Raw genomic sequence first — 17,057 nt, forward strand, 5'->3', positions numbered from 1 at the left:
AAAAAAAAAAAAGTTCAAGAAGAAGAGAAGATCAGGAAGACAGGGAGGAGGAGGAGGAGAAGGAGGAGGGGACAATGATGGTTAAAATCATATATGAAAACAGTTAAAATATATGTATACCATGGAGTACTACTCAGCCATAAAATAAAATGGTGAACTAGCACCTCTTGTATTATTCTCGATGGAGCTAGAACCTATTCCTCTAAGTGAAGTATCACAAGAATGGAAAAACAAGCACCACATGTACTCACCACTAAATTGGTAGTAATAGATCAAAACTTATCTGCACATATGGAAGTAATATTTATCGGGTGTCGGGCAGGTGGGAGAGGGGATATGGGATGGGAAAATTCACACCTAATGGGTGCGGAGCACAATGTGTCAGGGTTGGGCATTCTTTTAGCTCTGACTCGGGTGGTGCAAAGACAGTCTATGTAACCAAAGCGTTTGTACCCCCAAAATATTCTGAAACAAAAAAACAAACACTAAATTAAACCCAAGTAAATAAAGAAAAACATAATAGAAATAAATAAAATTTTAAGCAATAGAAAATTGATATACAAAGCAGAAAAGCACAAATAAAAAATTTTATTCTTTGAAAATGCTAATAAAATTGATATACCTCCAATACTCTAATAAGACCTAATAAAAATACAGAAATTACAACATCAGGAGTGAAATGATGACATTACAGATCTTAGTGAAAATAAAAAATAAGAAGATATGATTTTGAAATAGAAGTGATCTGGTAAACTATTTTTAAGAACATGTTACCAAAAATGACATAAAAAGAAATTGAAAAATTGAATATTCCTTTACCCATTAAAGAAAACGACTCCTATAGTGACTTTTACACAAAAGTGTAAGGCACAAATGGCTTCAATGTTAATTTTATACAACTATTTAGTACATAAATATCACCAATCCTATAAAAAGTTCTTCTGAGAAAAGATAACAAAAGAAACCCTTTCCAAGTCATTTTTATATTTTTATAGCCCAACTTCATAATTTCATTTCTATGGTGGAAAATGACAGGTAAAACTTTCTCATGAACATAGATGCAAACATCTTAAAGAAACATTAGCAAAAAAATTCAGTGATAATAAAGTGGATAAAAAAGCAACACATGTTAGATATATTCCAAGAATTCTAGATATATGAACATTAATCAAAGTGGGACTTGCATCTCTGAATTAAGATATAGAAGGATGTAAAAAAAACCCTTTGATCACATCATAGCAAGAAAAACCTAGGCAAAGTGAAAATCATGTTTATATATGCAACGAACCGAGAATAGAGGATTCATGAAAGCATTGATGAGCTCATATCCACATAGGTGAGCAAAGCACTGTGGCAGTTTGCATACTGAGGGCAGGTGAGTACTTTGGCCTGCTACAGACTTGGAGACTGAAGGGATGAGGTGGAATCAGCCAGTCCTTGGATGACAGGTGGAAATTTAGAAGAAAAAATGGAAGAACAAATAATTTCACATTACAATAGCCTCCCAGGAATTTACCTAGAAATTAGTAGCAGAGGAGGAGCTGGTATGAAGAGAGAAATCGCACATTTTCACAGTAAATAAATTCGTGTGTCTTGCCTATGTTGAATTCATAGATTAAAAAAAAAAAACAACCCTAAAGTTTCAGCCCAACCCTGAATTTCAAAAGCATAAAGGCTCTGGAAGAAAACATGAGAGAATATCATTGTAACCTTGGATTAGGCAACGATTTCTTGAAGTCTTCACCAAGATATTAAACATTAAAGCAAAGATTGTTAAATTAGATTTCATTAAAATTAAAAAGTTTTGTTCACCAAAACATATGATTAAGAGAGTGACAGAGCAAACTTTAGAATGGGAGTATACCTTTAAAATAGACAAATCTGAAAATGGACTCATGACACATTATATTAATAGTAAGAACATATCAATAAGAAAACTACAAGCTGTACTACAAGGCTACAGTAACCAAAAAAGCATGGTACTGGCATAGAACAGAGATTTAGCCCAACAGAATAGAACTGAGAACCCAGATATAAAACCATCCTCATATAGCCATCTGATCTTTGACAAATCAGACAAAAACATACAGTGGGGAAAAGAATCCTTATTCAATAAATGGTGCTGAGAAAATTGGATAGCCACATGTAGAAGACTGAAACAGGATCCACACTTCTCACTTCTCACAAAAATCAACTCACAGTGGACCTAAACCTAAGGCATGCAATTATAAGAATTCTAGAAGAAAATTTTGGAAAAAATTTTGTACACATCAGCCTAGGGAAAGAATTTATGAAGAAGACCCCAAAGGCAATCACAGCAACAACAAAAATAAATGGGACCTGATCAAATTAAATAGCTTCTGCACAGCCAAGGAAACTATCATGAGAGCAAATAGACAATCTACAGAATGAGAAAAAATATTCACATGATACACAGCCAATAAAGGGCTGATAACTAGAATCTATATAGAACTGAGGAAAATCAACAAGAAAAAAATCAAACAATCCCATTAAAAAGCAAACAAAGGGGCTGGACACAGTTGCTCATGCTTATAATCTTAGCACTCCGGGAGGCCAAGGCGGGTGGAGCATTTGAGCTCAGGAGTTTGCAACCAGCCTGAACAAGAGTGAGACCCTGTTTCTACTAAAAATACAGAAAGAGATTAACTGGACAACTAAAAATATTTAGAAAAAATTTGCTGGGCATGGTGGCACATGCCTGTAGCTACTCGGGAGGCTAAGGCAGTAGGATGCTTGAGTCCAGAAGTTTGAGGTTGCTGTGACCTAGGCTGACGCCATGGCACTCTAGCCCAGGCAACAGAGCAAGACTGTGTCTCAGAAAAAAAAATAAAATAAAATAAAAGCAAACAAAGCGCATTAACAGAATCTTTTCAAAAGAAGACAGAATAATAGCCAACTAACATATGAAAAAATGCACAACATCTCTAATCATCAGGGAAATGAAAATCAAAACCACAATGAGATATCACTTGACTCCAGTGATAATGGCTTTATCAAAAAGTCCCAAAACAGCATATGTTGGCACGGATCTTAAGAGATAGGAACACTAATACACTGCTAGTGGTACTGCAAACTAGTACAACCTTGGTGGAAAGTAGTATGAAGATACCTCAAAGAGCTAAAAGTAGAACTACCATTTGATCCAGCAATCCCATTTCTCAGCATCTACCCTAAGGAAAAAAAGACATTCTATAAAAAAGACATCTGCACTCAAATGTTTATAGCAGCACAATTCAAAATTGCAAAGATGTGGAAACAACCCAAGGGCCCATCAATACATGAGTGGATTAATAAAGTGTGGTATATGTGTACCATGGAGTACTACTCAGCCACAAAAAACAATGGTGATCTCACACCTCTTGTATTGTCGAGTGTGGAGCTGGAGACCATTCTGCTAAGTGAAGTATGACAAGAATGGGAAAACAAGCACCACATGTACTCAACATTAAATTGGTACTAATTGACCAACACCTATGTGCACATATGGAAGTAACATTCATTGTGTATAGCACAGATGGGAGGGAGGATGAGGGGATGGGTATATCCACACCTAATGGGTGTGGTGTGCGCTGTCTGGAGGATGGACATGCTTGTAGCTCTGATCAGGCAAGGCAAAGGCAATATATGTAACTTAAACATTAGTACCCCCATAATATTCTTGAAATAAAAAAATATATATATAAAATAAAACTACAATCTAAGAATAAAATTGGCAAAAGATCTGAGAAGAAATTATACAACAGAAGATATACAAATGGCTGATACATGCATTTATTGAAATGCTCAACATAAGAGGTCCAAAGTGATGATCATTAACACTGCCGGATTATTTCATTATAAAAACTGGGATCTACCCTGAATTCTATGGTGTCACCTTTTCAAAAACTGCAGCTGAATAGTTTCATCCACGAGAGTGCTGAGTGTCCAGGAATTCTTTAAACTACTTCCTTCCATAGGTTGTCTTTCTATACCTGACTGTTTGCAAAGAGTTATGTTTTTCCTAATTTACATGCCATGAACATTGAATTGGGTACTTAACATAAGGAAGTGACGCAAGTACTGGCAGTGAACACCTTCTTGAGAGATATTACAAAGAAGGATGGCAGCTGTATTCCAGGCCTGCATCCACCTGGGTGTCTCAGTCAATAATTTTATGCCCTGAAAATACCAACTGGCTTGCTGAAAGCAAGCTCCACTGTGCCCAGCCCCCTCCCCACCAGCACCAAATGGGAGACTTCCCTACTACTCAGAGGCTTGTCTGACAAGCCCTCAGAGTTCCTTCTGTGTTACCTGGATTGAGTGTCCTGGTGGCAAAATCGTGAAATAAATTCTATTGGTCTAGTTTAGATCAGATAGGAATAAATCTTTCCCAAGGTGCCAGCATCATTATTTCCAAAGATTAGGATAATCCTGTGTAAAAGAGGCCAGGAAGACCTGGGATGTTGATAACATCATCAAGTTCATGTCCATTGAATATACGATTCTTTCCAAGATGCTAATTTATGACATTTAAAAAATATATACTACTAGCTGAAGGAAAAAACCCCACTCTCTAATCATAGACTCTGTAAATACTAAGCAGAGGAAAGAAAGAGTGGAACTGTAATCTCCAGGTATCCTAACCCTAAAATATACACATTTAATTTGAACCCAGATTCTCATGAAAATGATATATTTTATTTTGTGACTCTCTAGAATTATAAAGTGGATATGAATCAACATATTGGCATTGTATATTTACAATAGTTCTCCCCATCAAACAAGGCTACAGGAAAACATAAACATCCACAACATATGTTCCCAAAACTATTGTTTTAGAACTTCTGGACTCACATTGGATTTCTTTCAAATGAGGAATATGTTCTTGCCATCACTTTTCTCATGGCCTCTTTCACCTCCTTGTTCCTCAGACTGTAGATCAGAGGGTTCAGCATGGGGATTATTACTGTGTAGAACACAGACACCACTTTAATATGATCATCTGAGTGGCTTGACTTTGGTATAACATAAACAAATGTAACTGTCCCATAAAACAGAGTGACCGCCGTGAGGTGGGAGGTGCAGGTGGAGAAGGCCTTGTGCCTTCCCTGGGTAGAGCGCATCTTCAGGATCGAGTGGAGGATGAACAGATATGAAACAACTATGATAAACAGTGTGATTACAATGATTGACCCAGCTGAGATGGTAGGAGATATTTCAGCAATATAAATATGGGTGCAAGAAAGCTTCACTAGTGGTGGGAGGTCACAAAAGAAATGGTTGATTTTGTTTGGTCCACAGAAAGTCAAGCTCAATAAGCAGCCAGTAAATGATGAAGAATTCACACACCCACCCACATAGGAAGCAACCAACAAGATGATGCAGAGCCTGGGAGACATGTGTGTGGAGTAGAGAAGTGGGGAGCAGATGGCCACATAGCGATCATAGGCCATGGCGGCCAGCAGGAAGCACTCAGCCGTCCCAAAGACAACATCGGAGCCAAGCTGGGCTATGCAGCCAGCAACAGGGATAGCAGTTCTCTCCCTCAGGAAACTCACAATCATGATAGGTGTGACTGATGTGGAATAGCCGATGTCCACAAAGGCCAAATGGCTGAGGAAGAAGTACATAGGGGTGTGGAGCTGAGGGCTTCCTCGGATTAACATCATTATGCTGATATTGCCCAATATGGTAACAACATAGATTCCTAGAAATACCACAAAGAAGACTGCACAAAGCGTAGGATTCTCTGTCAACCCCAAAATAATGAACTCTGTCACCATTGTGCCATTTCCAGTCTCCATCTTTCTTGGAATGGTGCCTATTAAAATAAAACCCAGTGGATATCAGAATAAATTAAATGATCTCATAATTAATACATTTATTTCAACATTCAGCCTAGTAAAAATCAAAATGTAGCTACTACTTTTGTCTAATGCTTATACTTCCCGAAATGTTTCTAATCATGTCGCATTAAGCATGATTTGAGAATATTAATGTCCATTATCCTAAAGCCACAGATATCAAGGGATGAATGACTCAGATGAGTACATGGCTAGCACTCACATTTGTCATTTGATCTACTCAGATTGTGGAGTGACACAGACAAAATGTTTAGAGAACCCGATGAGAACCAGAATCGTCAAAGTAACTGACTTTGTGCTTTTGTTTAGCACTATCCAGTTTGTCTCTCTTTCCCAGGCATATTAGATACCATACTCACCAGCCCCTTTGCAGTTAGGTAAGACTGTGAACAGCACATGCCAATGTACTATGAGAGGAAATGTTCTCTCTTCAGGATTGAATTAAATTGTCTCAGTCTTCCTTTTCCATCGTGATGCATTTTACATAATACGACTGTAATATAGTGGTTCCTCCCACCAGCCTGGGTTTTGCGTGAATGTGAACAAAGTATATACTGAAAATATACTGGAAGTGAGAAATAAATCTATGTTGTGTTAGACCACACTGAGTTTTCAAGATTATTTTGTCAGAACAATGTAACAGCATCTAATCTGGTTAATGTAATTTATAGAGGAGCCGTAAATGGAAGCTGCATATAGAGTTTAATTCTGAGAGCAACATGAGAAAAAAATCCACTTTGGGTCATTAATTGAATTTTAGGTATTGTACAATCCTAACAAAATGGATATATTCTATAATAATGTATTAATAAGGTGTCAATTAAAATATGTTAACGAAGGGTCAATTGTTTGTACTATGCCAGCCATGTGAGAGCAACAGAGTAATCCATAAATAGAAGGAAATTGAGAAGTTATTCCATTTAACAAAAAATTAATGAGTAGGTTTAATCATGAGAATGCAAAAAATAAATAAAATGAAGACATATTTCCAATTTAATCAATCTGTGAACATGAAATGTCTTAAAACATTCTCAACAAAATACTTGGATAAACTGGTAGCTTAGATATATTTAAAATGCTCAGAATGCAAAGCAAGCTTCCATGTAATCAAGGAACTACACACCCACCAAAAGTGATATGAGAGTTGATAATCATGAACTAACCTGAAGCAGAACTGCAACTGTCTAGAGACATTTGTCAAACCCTACTACTAAGGACCTGAGTTTTAATAGCTGTGAAGACATTGAAGGTAACGGTTTGGGCCTGTGCAAGTTGGAGAGTTGAGACTGTGATTCCCATGCCCACTTCCCACATGTCTACTCCTAATGCAGGAATCCTTGCCTGTAACCTCAGTGAAATGGCAGTCTTTAAATATAGTCTTACTAGCCAGGGGAGGTGAGAAGGAAAATCTTCTGTCTCAGCCTACTCTCTGAGAAAGAGAAAAAAACCCATAAATTTCCTTTCCTAAGAATTAATTATAATTGGCCTACCCTGATGCATGTTTGGGATTTGAATTTACATTTCTTGTTTAGTTTAAATCCCCAAACTTTGAATTATCATAACATAGTCATGCATTTGCAATAATATAGGAATAGTACTATAATATATTGATATTATAAAGTGACATATTAAAGACATATCTGTGATAGAATAAAGACTACAAATTTTGTTCTACTACTCCCAATTGAAGGAGGCATCTAATTACCCTCCACTTGGATTTAAGCAGGACTTAGTGACTTGCTTGAGAAGGAGAAGTGATATTCTGGGACTTCTGAGGCTATGTCATAGAAATCCTTGTAACTTCCCTTTGGGATTCTTAGAACACTCATCCTTGGCCATCTCTTTGGGGACACAGCTGCCATGCTGTGAGATGGCTGAGGCTTCTCAACTCTCACATGTGTGGTTGCCTACAATGTCAGTGACAGCTACAGCTGAGCTCCCAGCAGATATCTCCCCATCAATGACTAGCCCAGCACAGGCATGAGAGTGGAGACCCCATCTGGGAAGTGGATTCTGCAGTCACAGCTGCCCCAAGTGATGACACATGGATCATAGCCAAACCTAGATGAGTCCTTCTCAACTCCTTGATCCATAAAATTATGAAGAATAAATAAAATGGCTCTTTAAAACCATGTTTTGGTATAGTTTACCAGCAATAAATAACCAAACATTGCCTAAAAGAGCAAATGCTAATCCTATCTGAATAGACATACCTTTACTACAAGTCCCAAAATATCACACATTGATAAAGCCACAGCAAAGGGGAATGCACAGCCCCAAATTGCCACATACAAGAAGAAATGAGCCTCCATGAGCAAGAGTTAGCACAAATAAAAATGGAGAATTAATCCCTAAGATGCCAGATGGTAGAATTATCTAAAACAGAATAAAAATAATTACATTTAAAATGATTAAAGAAATAAAATATAATATTATAAATCAGAGAATGGATCAAGGTACTATATTTTAAAAAACAAATTTTATAAAAGAATGAAAAATATCTGCTAGAAATGTAAAACATTGTCACTTAATTAAAACTTAAGATATAGTTAGGTAGAAGATTAGATACAGCTGAAAAGAAGAAAATTGTAACCTGAAAACAGATGTAAAGGTGTTTTTGAGAAAACAAGTTATTTTTAGAAGCAAAAATAACTGAATAAGTGAAAGACACATTAATATAGAAAATTGAATGAAAGGGCCCATTTTCACATTCAATGTGGGTTCCAGAAGAGAAAACTTAGAAAAAAAATAAGAGTAGAGGCAGTTTTGGAAATAGAGAATGGTTGAAAAAACACAAATAATAACAATTAGATTAAATGAAGAGATATATTAGTATAGTAAAACTGAAACAATGCCAAGACGAAGAAAAAACACTTAAGTTTGCCAATAATGATATATAATTACCTACAAAGGCATGACAATTAGACTAAAAGCAAACTCTACATCAGTAACAATAGAAGCCAGGAGACACTGAAATAATAAAGTGATAAATTACAAGTTAAAAGGCTTGAGAGAAAATAATGAATAATGACCAGCAAGATAAGCTGAATCAGAACTGCAATCATCTAGAGACATTTGTCAATCTGTAATTCAGCATGAGGAGAATAGATACAACGAAAAAATGGCAATATTTACCACAAACAGAACATCACTAAAGGAATTTCTAAAAAAGTAAAGACAGCAGGAAAATGAACCAGAAGGAAGGTCTTTATATGCAAATAGCAGCAGTGTGTAAATATATAGGCAAATATATGGGTAATTATACATAAACATTGAGTGCATAATAATGATAATAACACTGATTAATTTGGGCAAAATTAATGCCAAATGAGACTTCCAGTTTCCAGTCTGGCATGTCAGAAGCTTGGAAGTCACCACTTGCTTGTAACAAGTAAAATGCTGAGCAAATTAAAAAAATCAACAACTCTTCCTTAGATTTGTCAAAAAAGTGAGGTCACAGGGCAAACCACTGCCCCCAAAATTGGAGAGACAGGCAGATGAGCAGAAACCACTGCAGGAACCAGTACTGGGTGGGGACCTGAAGTGTAACTGATGAATTGCTGGAGGCTCAGTGTGGACAAGTCTGAGAGAGGAAAACTTCAGGAGTCCCAGTTGGAGCGGAGCCCTCATGCTTGTCTGAGTTTTACCTCCATGAAATTCTACCAGGTCCTCTAAGTGAATATCAAAGAAAAATCCCCTCAGGCTTCCAACAGGGGGAGGGGAAAAATAGCTATTTTGAAATATGCCAGAGAATTTTGTTTTTCCTAACAAGGCCTGCCCTCAGGAGAAAGTATTTTCCCAGAGTCTAACCTGCTTGGGTTATATCAGAGCCTAACCTACCTGGGAGAAGGGCATACACAACTCCAGCCCCCTCCAGCCATCCCGTCCATGAGGTGGGGTCCAAGAAGCACTGGCGAAATTCCCAATCCAGGGGCACAGGCTCACCAAACACTGAGACCTAACTGTAAATCTACAGAATCCTTCCCCACCCGCCACACTGTACGACTACATTACTAAACCTGTTTACTGCAGTTACTTTGATCCAGTACATCATGTATGCTTAAAAAAATTACACAGCATAATAAAATACATAAAACACAATTCAAAGAGACTGATCAGCATCAGACCCAGCATCAGCATCCAGTCATATATGGCTGGAATATTGGAATTATCAGACTGGAAATGTAATGATCAGCCCGGGGACATGTACCACTGTGATGCAGGATGTCAATAGTGGGGGAGGTTGCACATGTGTGTGGATGGGGTGTATGGGGACTCTCTGTGCTTCCTGCTCACTTTTGCTAGAACCTAAAACTGCTCTGAAAAAATAAAGTGTATTAATTTTTTTAAATGGTGAAATGAAAATACTAAACAATAACATGTAAAATGGGAAGTGGTTTGAAAGGAGTATGAATTAGTTTTCTATTGCTGCATAACAAATTACTACAAACCTAGCAGCTGAAAACAATATAATTTCACAGTTCTCTTGGTCAGAAGTCTGGATTGGCTCATAGTTTCTCTGCTCAGGTTCTCACAAGGCTGAAATCAAGGTGTCAGCCTGGCTGGGCTCTTACCTGGAGACTCTGAGATATAGTCCATTTCAATGCTCATTCAGGTTGCTGGCAAAATCCAGTCAGGCTGTTGGCAGAATCCAGCCTGTTGTAGGGCTGAGGTCTCCATTTCCTTCCTGGCTATCAGCTTACAGAGGCCACCTGTATTCCAGGTCACACGACCCCTGCCATTCCAGCAACACACCAATTCCTTCCTGGACTTCCTATCTCTCTGGTTCCTTTCTCGGCTACCAGAGAGCATGCTCTGTTTTTAAAGAGTTGACCTGATTCGGTCAGGCTTTTACAGAAAATCTCATGTTTTAAGGTCAGCTGACTTGGGACTCAAATTGCATCTGCAAAATCTCTTCACAGCAATATCCAGATTAGTGTTTCATTGAAATATAGGGGGATAGGACTCTTCGGGATGATCTTTAGAATTCTGTCTACCATAAAGTTAAAGAATTCTAAAGTCCTAGTTTTGAGAGAAGGCCAAAGATATTTTTGAAATTCTATGTAGTATGTTAAAAGTTTAGGGATGTGTTAGAGGATAGAAATTAAATATATAATTTTCAAACTAGTATCAAAAATATAAGGATTTAAAAAATTAATTTAATGCAAAAGAAGCCAAAAAATAGAAATCAATGGAGTAGATCCGAAAAACAAAGTAAATAGAAAGAACAAAATACAATGGTGGAAATCCAAATAAATCGGCAATCATAATAAATTCAAACGGTCTGTCAAAAGACAAACAGTGCTCATGTTGGATTTAAAAAATAAATTTTCTTTATACTCTGTTTACAAGTAAGATCGTGATACCATAAAGGCTCAGAAAGGTGGAAAGTGAAGAGGAAAGAGGCAGGCTTGGTGGCTCACACCTATAATCCCTTGAGGAGTTGGAGAACAGCCTGAGCAAGAGCAAGACCCCTTCTCTACCAAAAAAACAAAAGGAAAAAGAAAAAATTAGCTGCCCTTAGTGGCCTGTGCCTGTAGTTCCAGCTACTCAGGAGGCTGAGGCAGGAGAAGCACTTGAGCCCAGGAATTTAGGGTTCCAGTGAGCTATCATGACTCCACTGCACTCAATCAAGCCCAGGCAACAGAGTGAGACCCTGTCTCAAAGAAAAAACAAAAACAAAAAACCCCAAACTACTATCAAATATCAAATAACACTTTCAAAGTACTATCAAATATTAGAAGCCTGCCATTTGAGGAAGAAGGTATGTGACTGTTTTCTAGAGGAACTGAATTGACCATGTGTAAGTCCCCTGAATGGCCAAATGGAATATTCGCTACTTTTGAAAAATCATAACATTTAAAATATCTTCTTACAAGATATACAGATGAGTAACTAGTGGTCTTCCATTCTTAGTCAACCTGACTATGACAAATATCCTTTATGCAGTGACAATTATTCAATGTGATTTGATCAATTTATCACATGAATTAACTGGATATAGTGAAAGAATGCTAAATCTCTGATTTTATTAATTAGTCCCAGGATTGTGTCAGAGGTTTAAAAAACACAAATCTGGAATAAATCTTATATTTTTGTGTGAAAAAATACATAAAATACTCAAATGAATTCAAAACACGATATGAGTGCCAACCACTATGGTATGTGAGGCATGACATACAGTGCCATAATGACAATAAAATAAAATTTCATCCCAAAGTTCTGGGAATAAATTTCAGGTCTCCCACATACTATCCAGGTGATCTTGGAAAAGTTACCTAATCCTTCTGAGCCTCATTTTTCCTTATTTTTAAAATTGTGACACAGTAATAACAATATTTATCTCACATATTACTATGTTAAATGAAATAATCTGTGTTAAAACATCTAGCAATGAATGGCAATGAATGAATAATCCATAAATAAGAATTCACTTCAAATAAGCAAGTATTAGCTTCCACTACAAATGCAAAAGACATTTTTGTATCAAGAACAAAGACTGAATGCTACCTGCCGGTCAAATATAATGACAGACTCCAGGAATCATCTCTGTACGGCAGGGCGTATTTATGCAGGATTTAGGACCATTTGTAATATAAGACCAAAAGTACCTGAGCACCAGACATGCACAGGTTTAACATCCTATGGATAATTCCAATGGGAGAAAATCCAGTAAGATTGAGACACTTAGGTGTGTTTATGTATTCACACACCATTATGCTGGCTGAGATATTCACTAAGATCTCAGGGGTTTCATTAATTCTCTTCATCATTTGTATGTAGTTATTACAACCACATAGATCTAATTAGTTTTGGGGCTTCATTTGAAGGTACATAATTATTCTGAGCTATGGCTGCAATCACCTGTGCCATTTCTGAGGAGCAGCTATGACCAGGTACCTGGAGCTATTTCTTGGCACTGTCATGTGGTTTATAATTAGTCACACTTTAAAGAGCTGCATTGAAGAGCCATAATGCCGTTCTCCATATTAAGATGATCTACATTTCAATTCAGCTTTGGCATTCCCACTTACATGGTTTTTTTTTTTTTTTTCCTAAAACCTTGCGCTGTTGAGCTAGACAGAGATCCAATTATTGAAGATACTTCTTTCTTCCCCCATCCCACATTTATCTTGGTCCCAGTGCTCCCTTTCTAGACAAGTCAAGGATCTCTTCTTTTTTCCTAATTACCACGTGGTTTTTATGAGTAATGTTACTGTTTGTATTGTTCTGACATTGCTTGTTTTAATCAATAATAGTTTTAAGATGATTCCATGTTGTATTGATCTTCATGCTTTGCAATGATATATACTACTCCAAAGTATTTAATTAATATTTATTTAACTACACTTTGACTAATGCTTCATTGTACCAGTATTTCTCTTGGATGTACTCCAAGAAGTAGAATAATTGGGTTGAAATGTTTCCACAATTTAAATTCTAATAGATACTGCCAAATTGCCCTCAAAGGAAACCAGCATCGTGATGTTTTGTGCTAATAATCCATTACATCAAACTTTTTGGTTACTTGTTTGACTTACCAGTTTCTAAAAGTCCCACATTATGACTGTAGATTTTTCAATTTCTCATATTCCTATTAGATTTTGCTTTAAATATTTCAACATAGTGTTATTAGTTGTATAAATTGTTAGGACTGCTACAACTTTCTTGTGAATAATACCTTGTATGTTTATAAAAGTTTTTTTCTCCCCCTTTATAAAATTTTAGAAGTATTTTTGTCAATTTATTTCCCACCAGCAATATCTGAACGTACACATTTCGTCGCTTCTTAAACTGTTGGTAGTATCAACCATATATTGTGAAGTGATCTAATTTTGTTTTTATTTACTATGCTTTTTTGTTGTTCTTTTTCTTATTGTTTTACTATCAACATTTGTTTAAATTGAATTAATTTTCTTCGTACTACTTTTAATCAAATAATATGGAATTTATGCATCTTATTTCCATTCTTCCAATAGTTGTAACTCCTGAAGTTTTAATGCTCTGTTTACAACTTCTATTAGCACATCTTTACCTACCTTCTTCCTGCTCTTTTTTTTTTATTTCAGCATATTATGGGATACACCTGGTTTGCTAAACCATCAGGAAATTTAGCTACAAAGTATTATTTTTGATCAACAATCATTTAGACTAATAAAGTACTTTTACTTGTTCCTGTATTCATTCCTGTCACTTGTGTTTTGTGTGTTCTTTAGGTTCTATCTCTTTTCATCCAGAAGGATAAGGCTGTGAGCAGTAAAATTTCTGAGCCCTACCATGATATAAAAGTGTCTTTATTTGCACTCCTGTTTGAGTCCCATATTGTTTGGGTACTGGATTCTATATACTTAATTATTCTCCACCTCACAACTTAGAAGTGTTGCTTCCTTCTCTTCCTGTATCCCGTGTTGTTGATGAAAAATCTGGTGTCGATATTTTCTTCCTCTGTAGATAATTACTATATAGAAACTTTTAGGATACTCTCTATCCTTTTTTTGTAATTTCATTACATAATTTTGGGAGTAATGTTTTCTTGTCACTCTTTTTACTTGGTCGTTGGGAAGACCTATGTCTCTGAGGACCCCGGTCTCTGTACAGCACTAAAAGTTTTTCTTCAATTATTTTATGAGGTGTTATTTCTCTACTCCCACTTCACCATTCTGACTCTCTCTTGGGACCCCTGCTAGATACACATTAGAACTTCTGAACTTATTTTCCATATCTCAACTTTTTTTTTTTATCTTTCCATCTCTTAGAGCTTTTGTTCTACATCTCAGGTGTATTCCTCAGCTCTGCTTCCCAGCTCACCTCCCTAGGACCATAATGATGTTCAACCTATCTGTTGAGGGTTTGCTTCATTATTTCAACAACAACATTTTTATTTTTCCATATCTGAAGTTGATCTCTATGCACCTAATATTTTCTTATATCCCTCTGAGTATATTAATTACAATAAAGACTAGAATAATTACTATTACCTTAACTCTGTTTCTTTTGGAACTAGATCTTCTGGTGATCATTTGATGTCTGTCTTTCATGACGTTGTTTTTTCCTCAATCATTAGCTGTTTCTCATAGTTTGCTCAACTTTGTACCTCTGATGATCCATTTACCTTTATATAAATGATGATAACCTACAGGTCACATTACCTTAAGCAAGCTTCCACATTAACTCACCTTGGGAAGGTCATCTGACATTTTGCCTCTGAGTAAAGACTCTAACTGTAAATTCCTCACGTACTGTACATGTACTGATCAATGTATAACCTGCTGCCATAAATAGGACATATTTATTTTAAGATTAACTGAAGCATGAAGTTCTATTGATTGTCTTGCATGTAGACTTTTTTTAGACTGTATGATGTAATCTGTAGCTAACGGTCGTAATTTCTGTATTGTACCCTCCAATGAAAGGAAGACAACTCCAGTATTAAGAGTCTCCTCCCATCTTTTAAATTTTCCTATAAAAACCTTTCACCTATAACAGACTCTGGAACTCTCCCAACTCTGTTTGTTGGTGTGTTTTCCCGGGTCAATCCTCATGTTTGGTTTCTAAAAAACCTTTATTAAATTATTTCTGCCTCAAAACCCTCAAATTTGGTTGAAAATGCCATAAACATTTTCCATTAGTAATGTTCTCAGCCATCTCCAATCCCCCTGACATAGGGAAGGGATGTACTGCCAGGTGGAGAGTCCCAGGAGTTAGATATCTGGACCTGTCTGCTTCTCTTTCCTCCTGAACGTTGCCAGCCTTTCCTCTTGCGCCCAAATGTTCCCTCCTATGTCCCTCCCAGAGGAAAACGCTGTAACTGATTCTTGTTTGAAATGAGTTGGAGTGGGAAGGATTAAATTAAATGCTTAACTTCTACTGGGATACCCCAAACAATGACCCTGTTTATTATCATTAAGATTTATGAACGTTATGAATGTTAACAACAACAAAAACAAACAAATAAAAAAACCCAAAAAATTTCATAAAGCTTCACCAGTGGTTGTGTAGAGGCTAGAAGAAAGAAACTACCATTTTTACATTCTAGATACTAGTCTTAGTTAGTTATTGTAGTATCAACCAACACTTGACCTATGAATGGTCATATCAGAGAACCTAGGAGAGCTTAATCACATAGAACATCTGCGCACACTCACACACTTACACACATATACACGCCCCTACAAGTTCTTGGCACGTCTCTCCAAGGAGGGAAATGTCCAGGATATCAGGGTATGTGTAGTTTGCACAATCTTTTTCAGTGATTTCAGATGAGAGCCTTTGACTTTTGTGATACTTTTATTTTCATACATATTAATGGTGAATTCTGATTTTCTCATGCTATTCAAGTACAGTATTGACAGAGATATGTCCATATGACATTATTTCGAATGTTCCCAATGACCTTGGGAGCCAATGGAGAACAAGATACATAGAACGTTGTGTCAGCCCTTCTATTTGTTTTGCCCAGAGCTTACTCTTTTTTTATGCCTGGCTTTTGCCCTGAGTTTGTCATCCTATTCTCTCTTTTCAGTTCTTCAAAGCCCTCCCCATTCAGTCTTCTGGGTTCCCTCTCTACCAAGAATAAGAAAGTGACAACATTCTTAATTTCCAGCTATCTGTGCTCATAGTTTCTTCAATACCTTCTTTTTTCTTCACCCCTTCCCTCAATTATGAAGAAATAAGTGAAGATTACATCTTTTCCATAAAACATTTAACCATATTTCTAGTAATAGTAACATAGAGCATTAATAATGTCATTAATTCACTCTCACATTCACATAATTCAAAATTATATTGAGTGCCTCTTATATCTAGGCACTGTCCTGGACTTTCATAAATGTGTGACAAACGGCCAAAGATGCCTTTCTCTGGAATTTATCTTCTAGCACCTCCAAAGCAGAAATAGAAGGAACTATGGTCTAGCGTTACTTAATATGCCAAAAAATCAAAAGAGTAAAGAATAATTCAATAGCCCTGTCAAACATAGTAATCACCAATTAACTTCAAATCACTTAAACTTTCTCTACCAGCTTCTGGCAAGGAGCAGAGAAGATAAAAAAAAGGGAATGTGGAAAAGAAAATGGAGAGGAACAAAATAAGATGGGAGTAGGAATTGTTTCAGACCTTATATGTTTCATTTTTTCCTGCCACTTTTATGTTATACTTGTCATAGCATATGTCTTATATCTCTATAAATAAAGA

At 36.5% G+C, this 17,057-nt stretch overlaps 2 protein-coding genes across 2 annotated transcripts in view; one reads left to right on the forward strand and one right to left on the reverse strand.

Moving 5' to 3' along the window:
• Positions 1–4,850: 4,850 nt before the first annotated feature.
• LOC105818258 (olfactory receptor 481-like) lies at positions 4,851–5,804 on the reverse strand. Its single transcript, XM_012654194.1, has one exon. The coding sequence runs from the start codon at positions 5,802–5,804 to the stop codon at positions 4,851–4,853; it is 954 nt and encodes a 317-aa protein (XP_012509648.1).
• Positions 5,805–12,006: 6,202 nt separating this feature from the next.
• Positions 12,007–17,057, forward strand: part of LOC105818259 (olfactory receptor 502-like) — a 9,715-nt gene continuing 4,664 nt past the window's right edge. Inside the window, exons 1-2 of the mRNA XM_012654195.1 lie at positions 12,007–12,025; positions 16,129–16,154. Coding sequence (XP_012509649.1) covers positions 12,007–12,025; positions 16,129–16,154 — 45 coding nt within the window. The remainder of the gene's footprint in view (positions 12,026–16,128; positions 16,155–17,057) is intronic.

Source organism: Propithecus coquereli, unplaced genomic scaffold, assembly GCF_000956105.1.
Source record: "Propithecus coquereli isolate 6110/MARCELLA unplaced genomic scaffold, Pcoq_1.0 Scaffold44, whole genome shotgun sequence".
Classification (NCBI taxonomy): domain Eukaryota; kingdom Metazoa; phylum Chordata; class Mammalia; order Primates; family Indriidae; genus Propithecus; species Propithecus coquereli.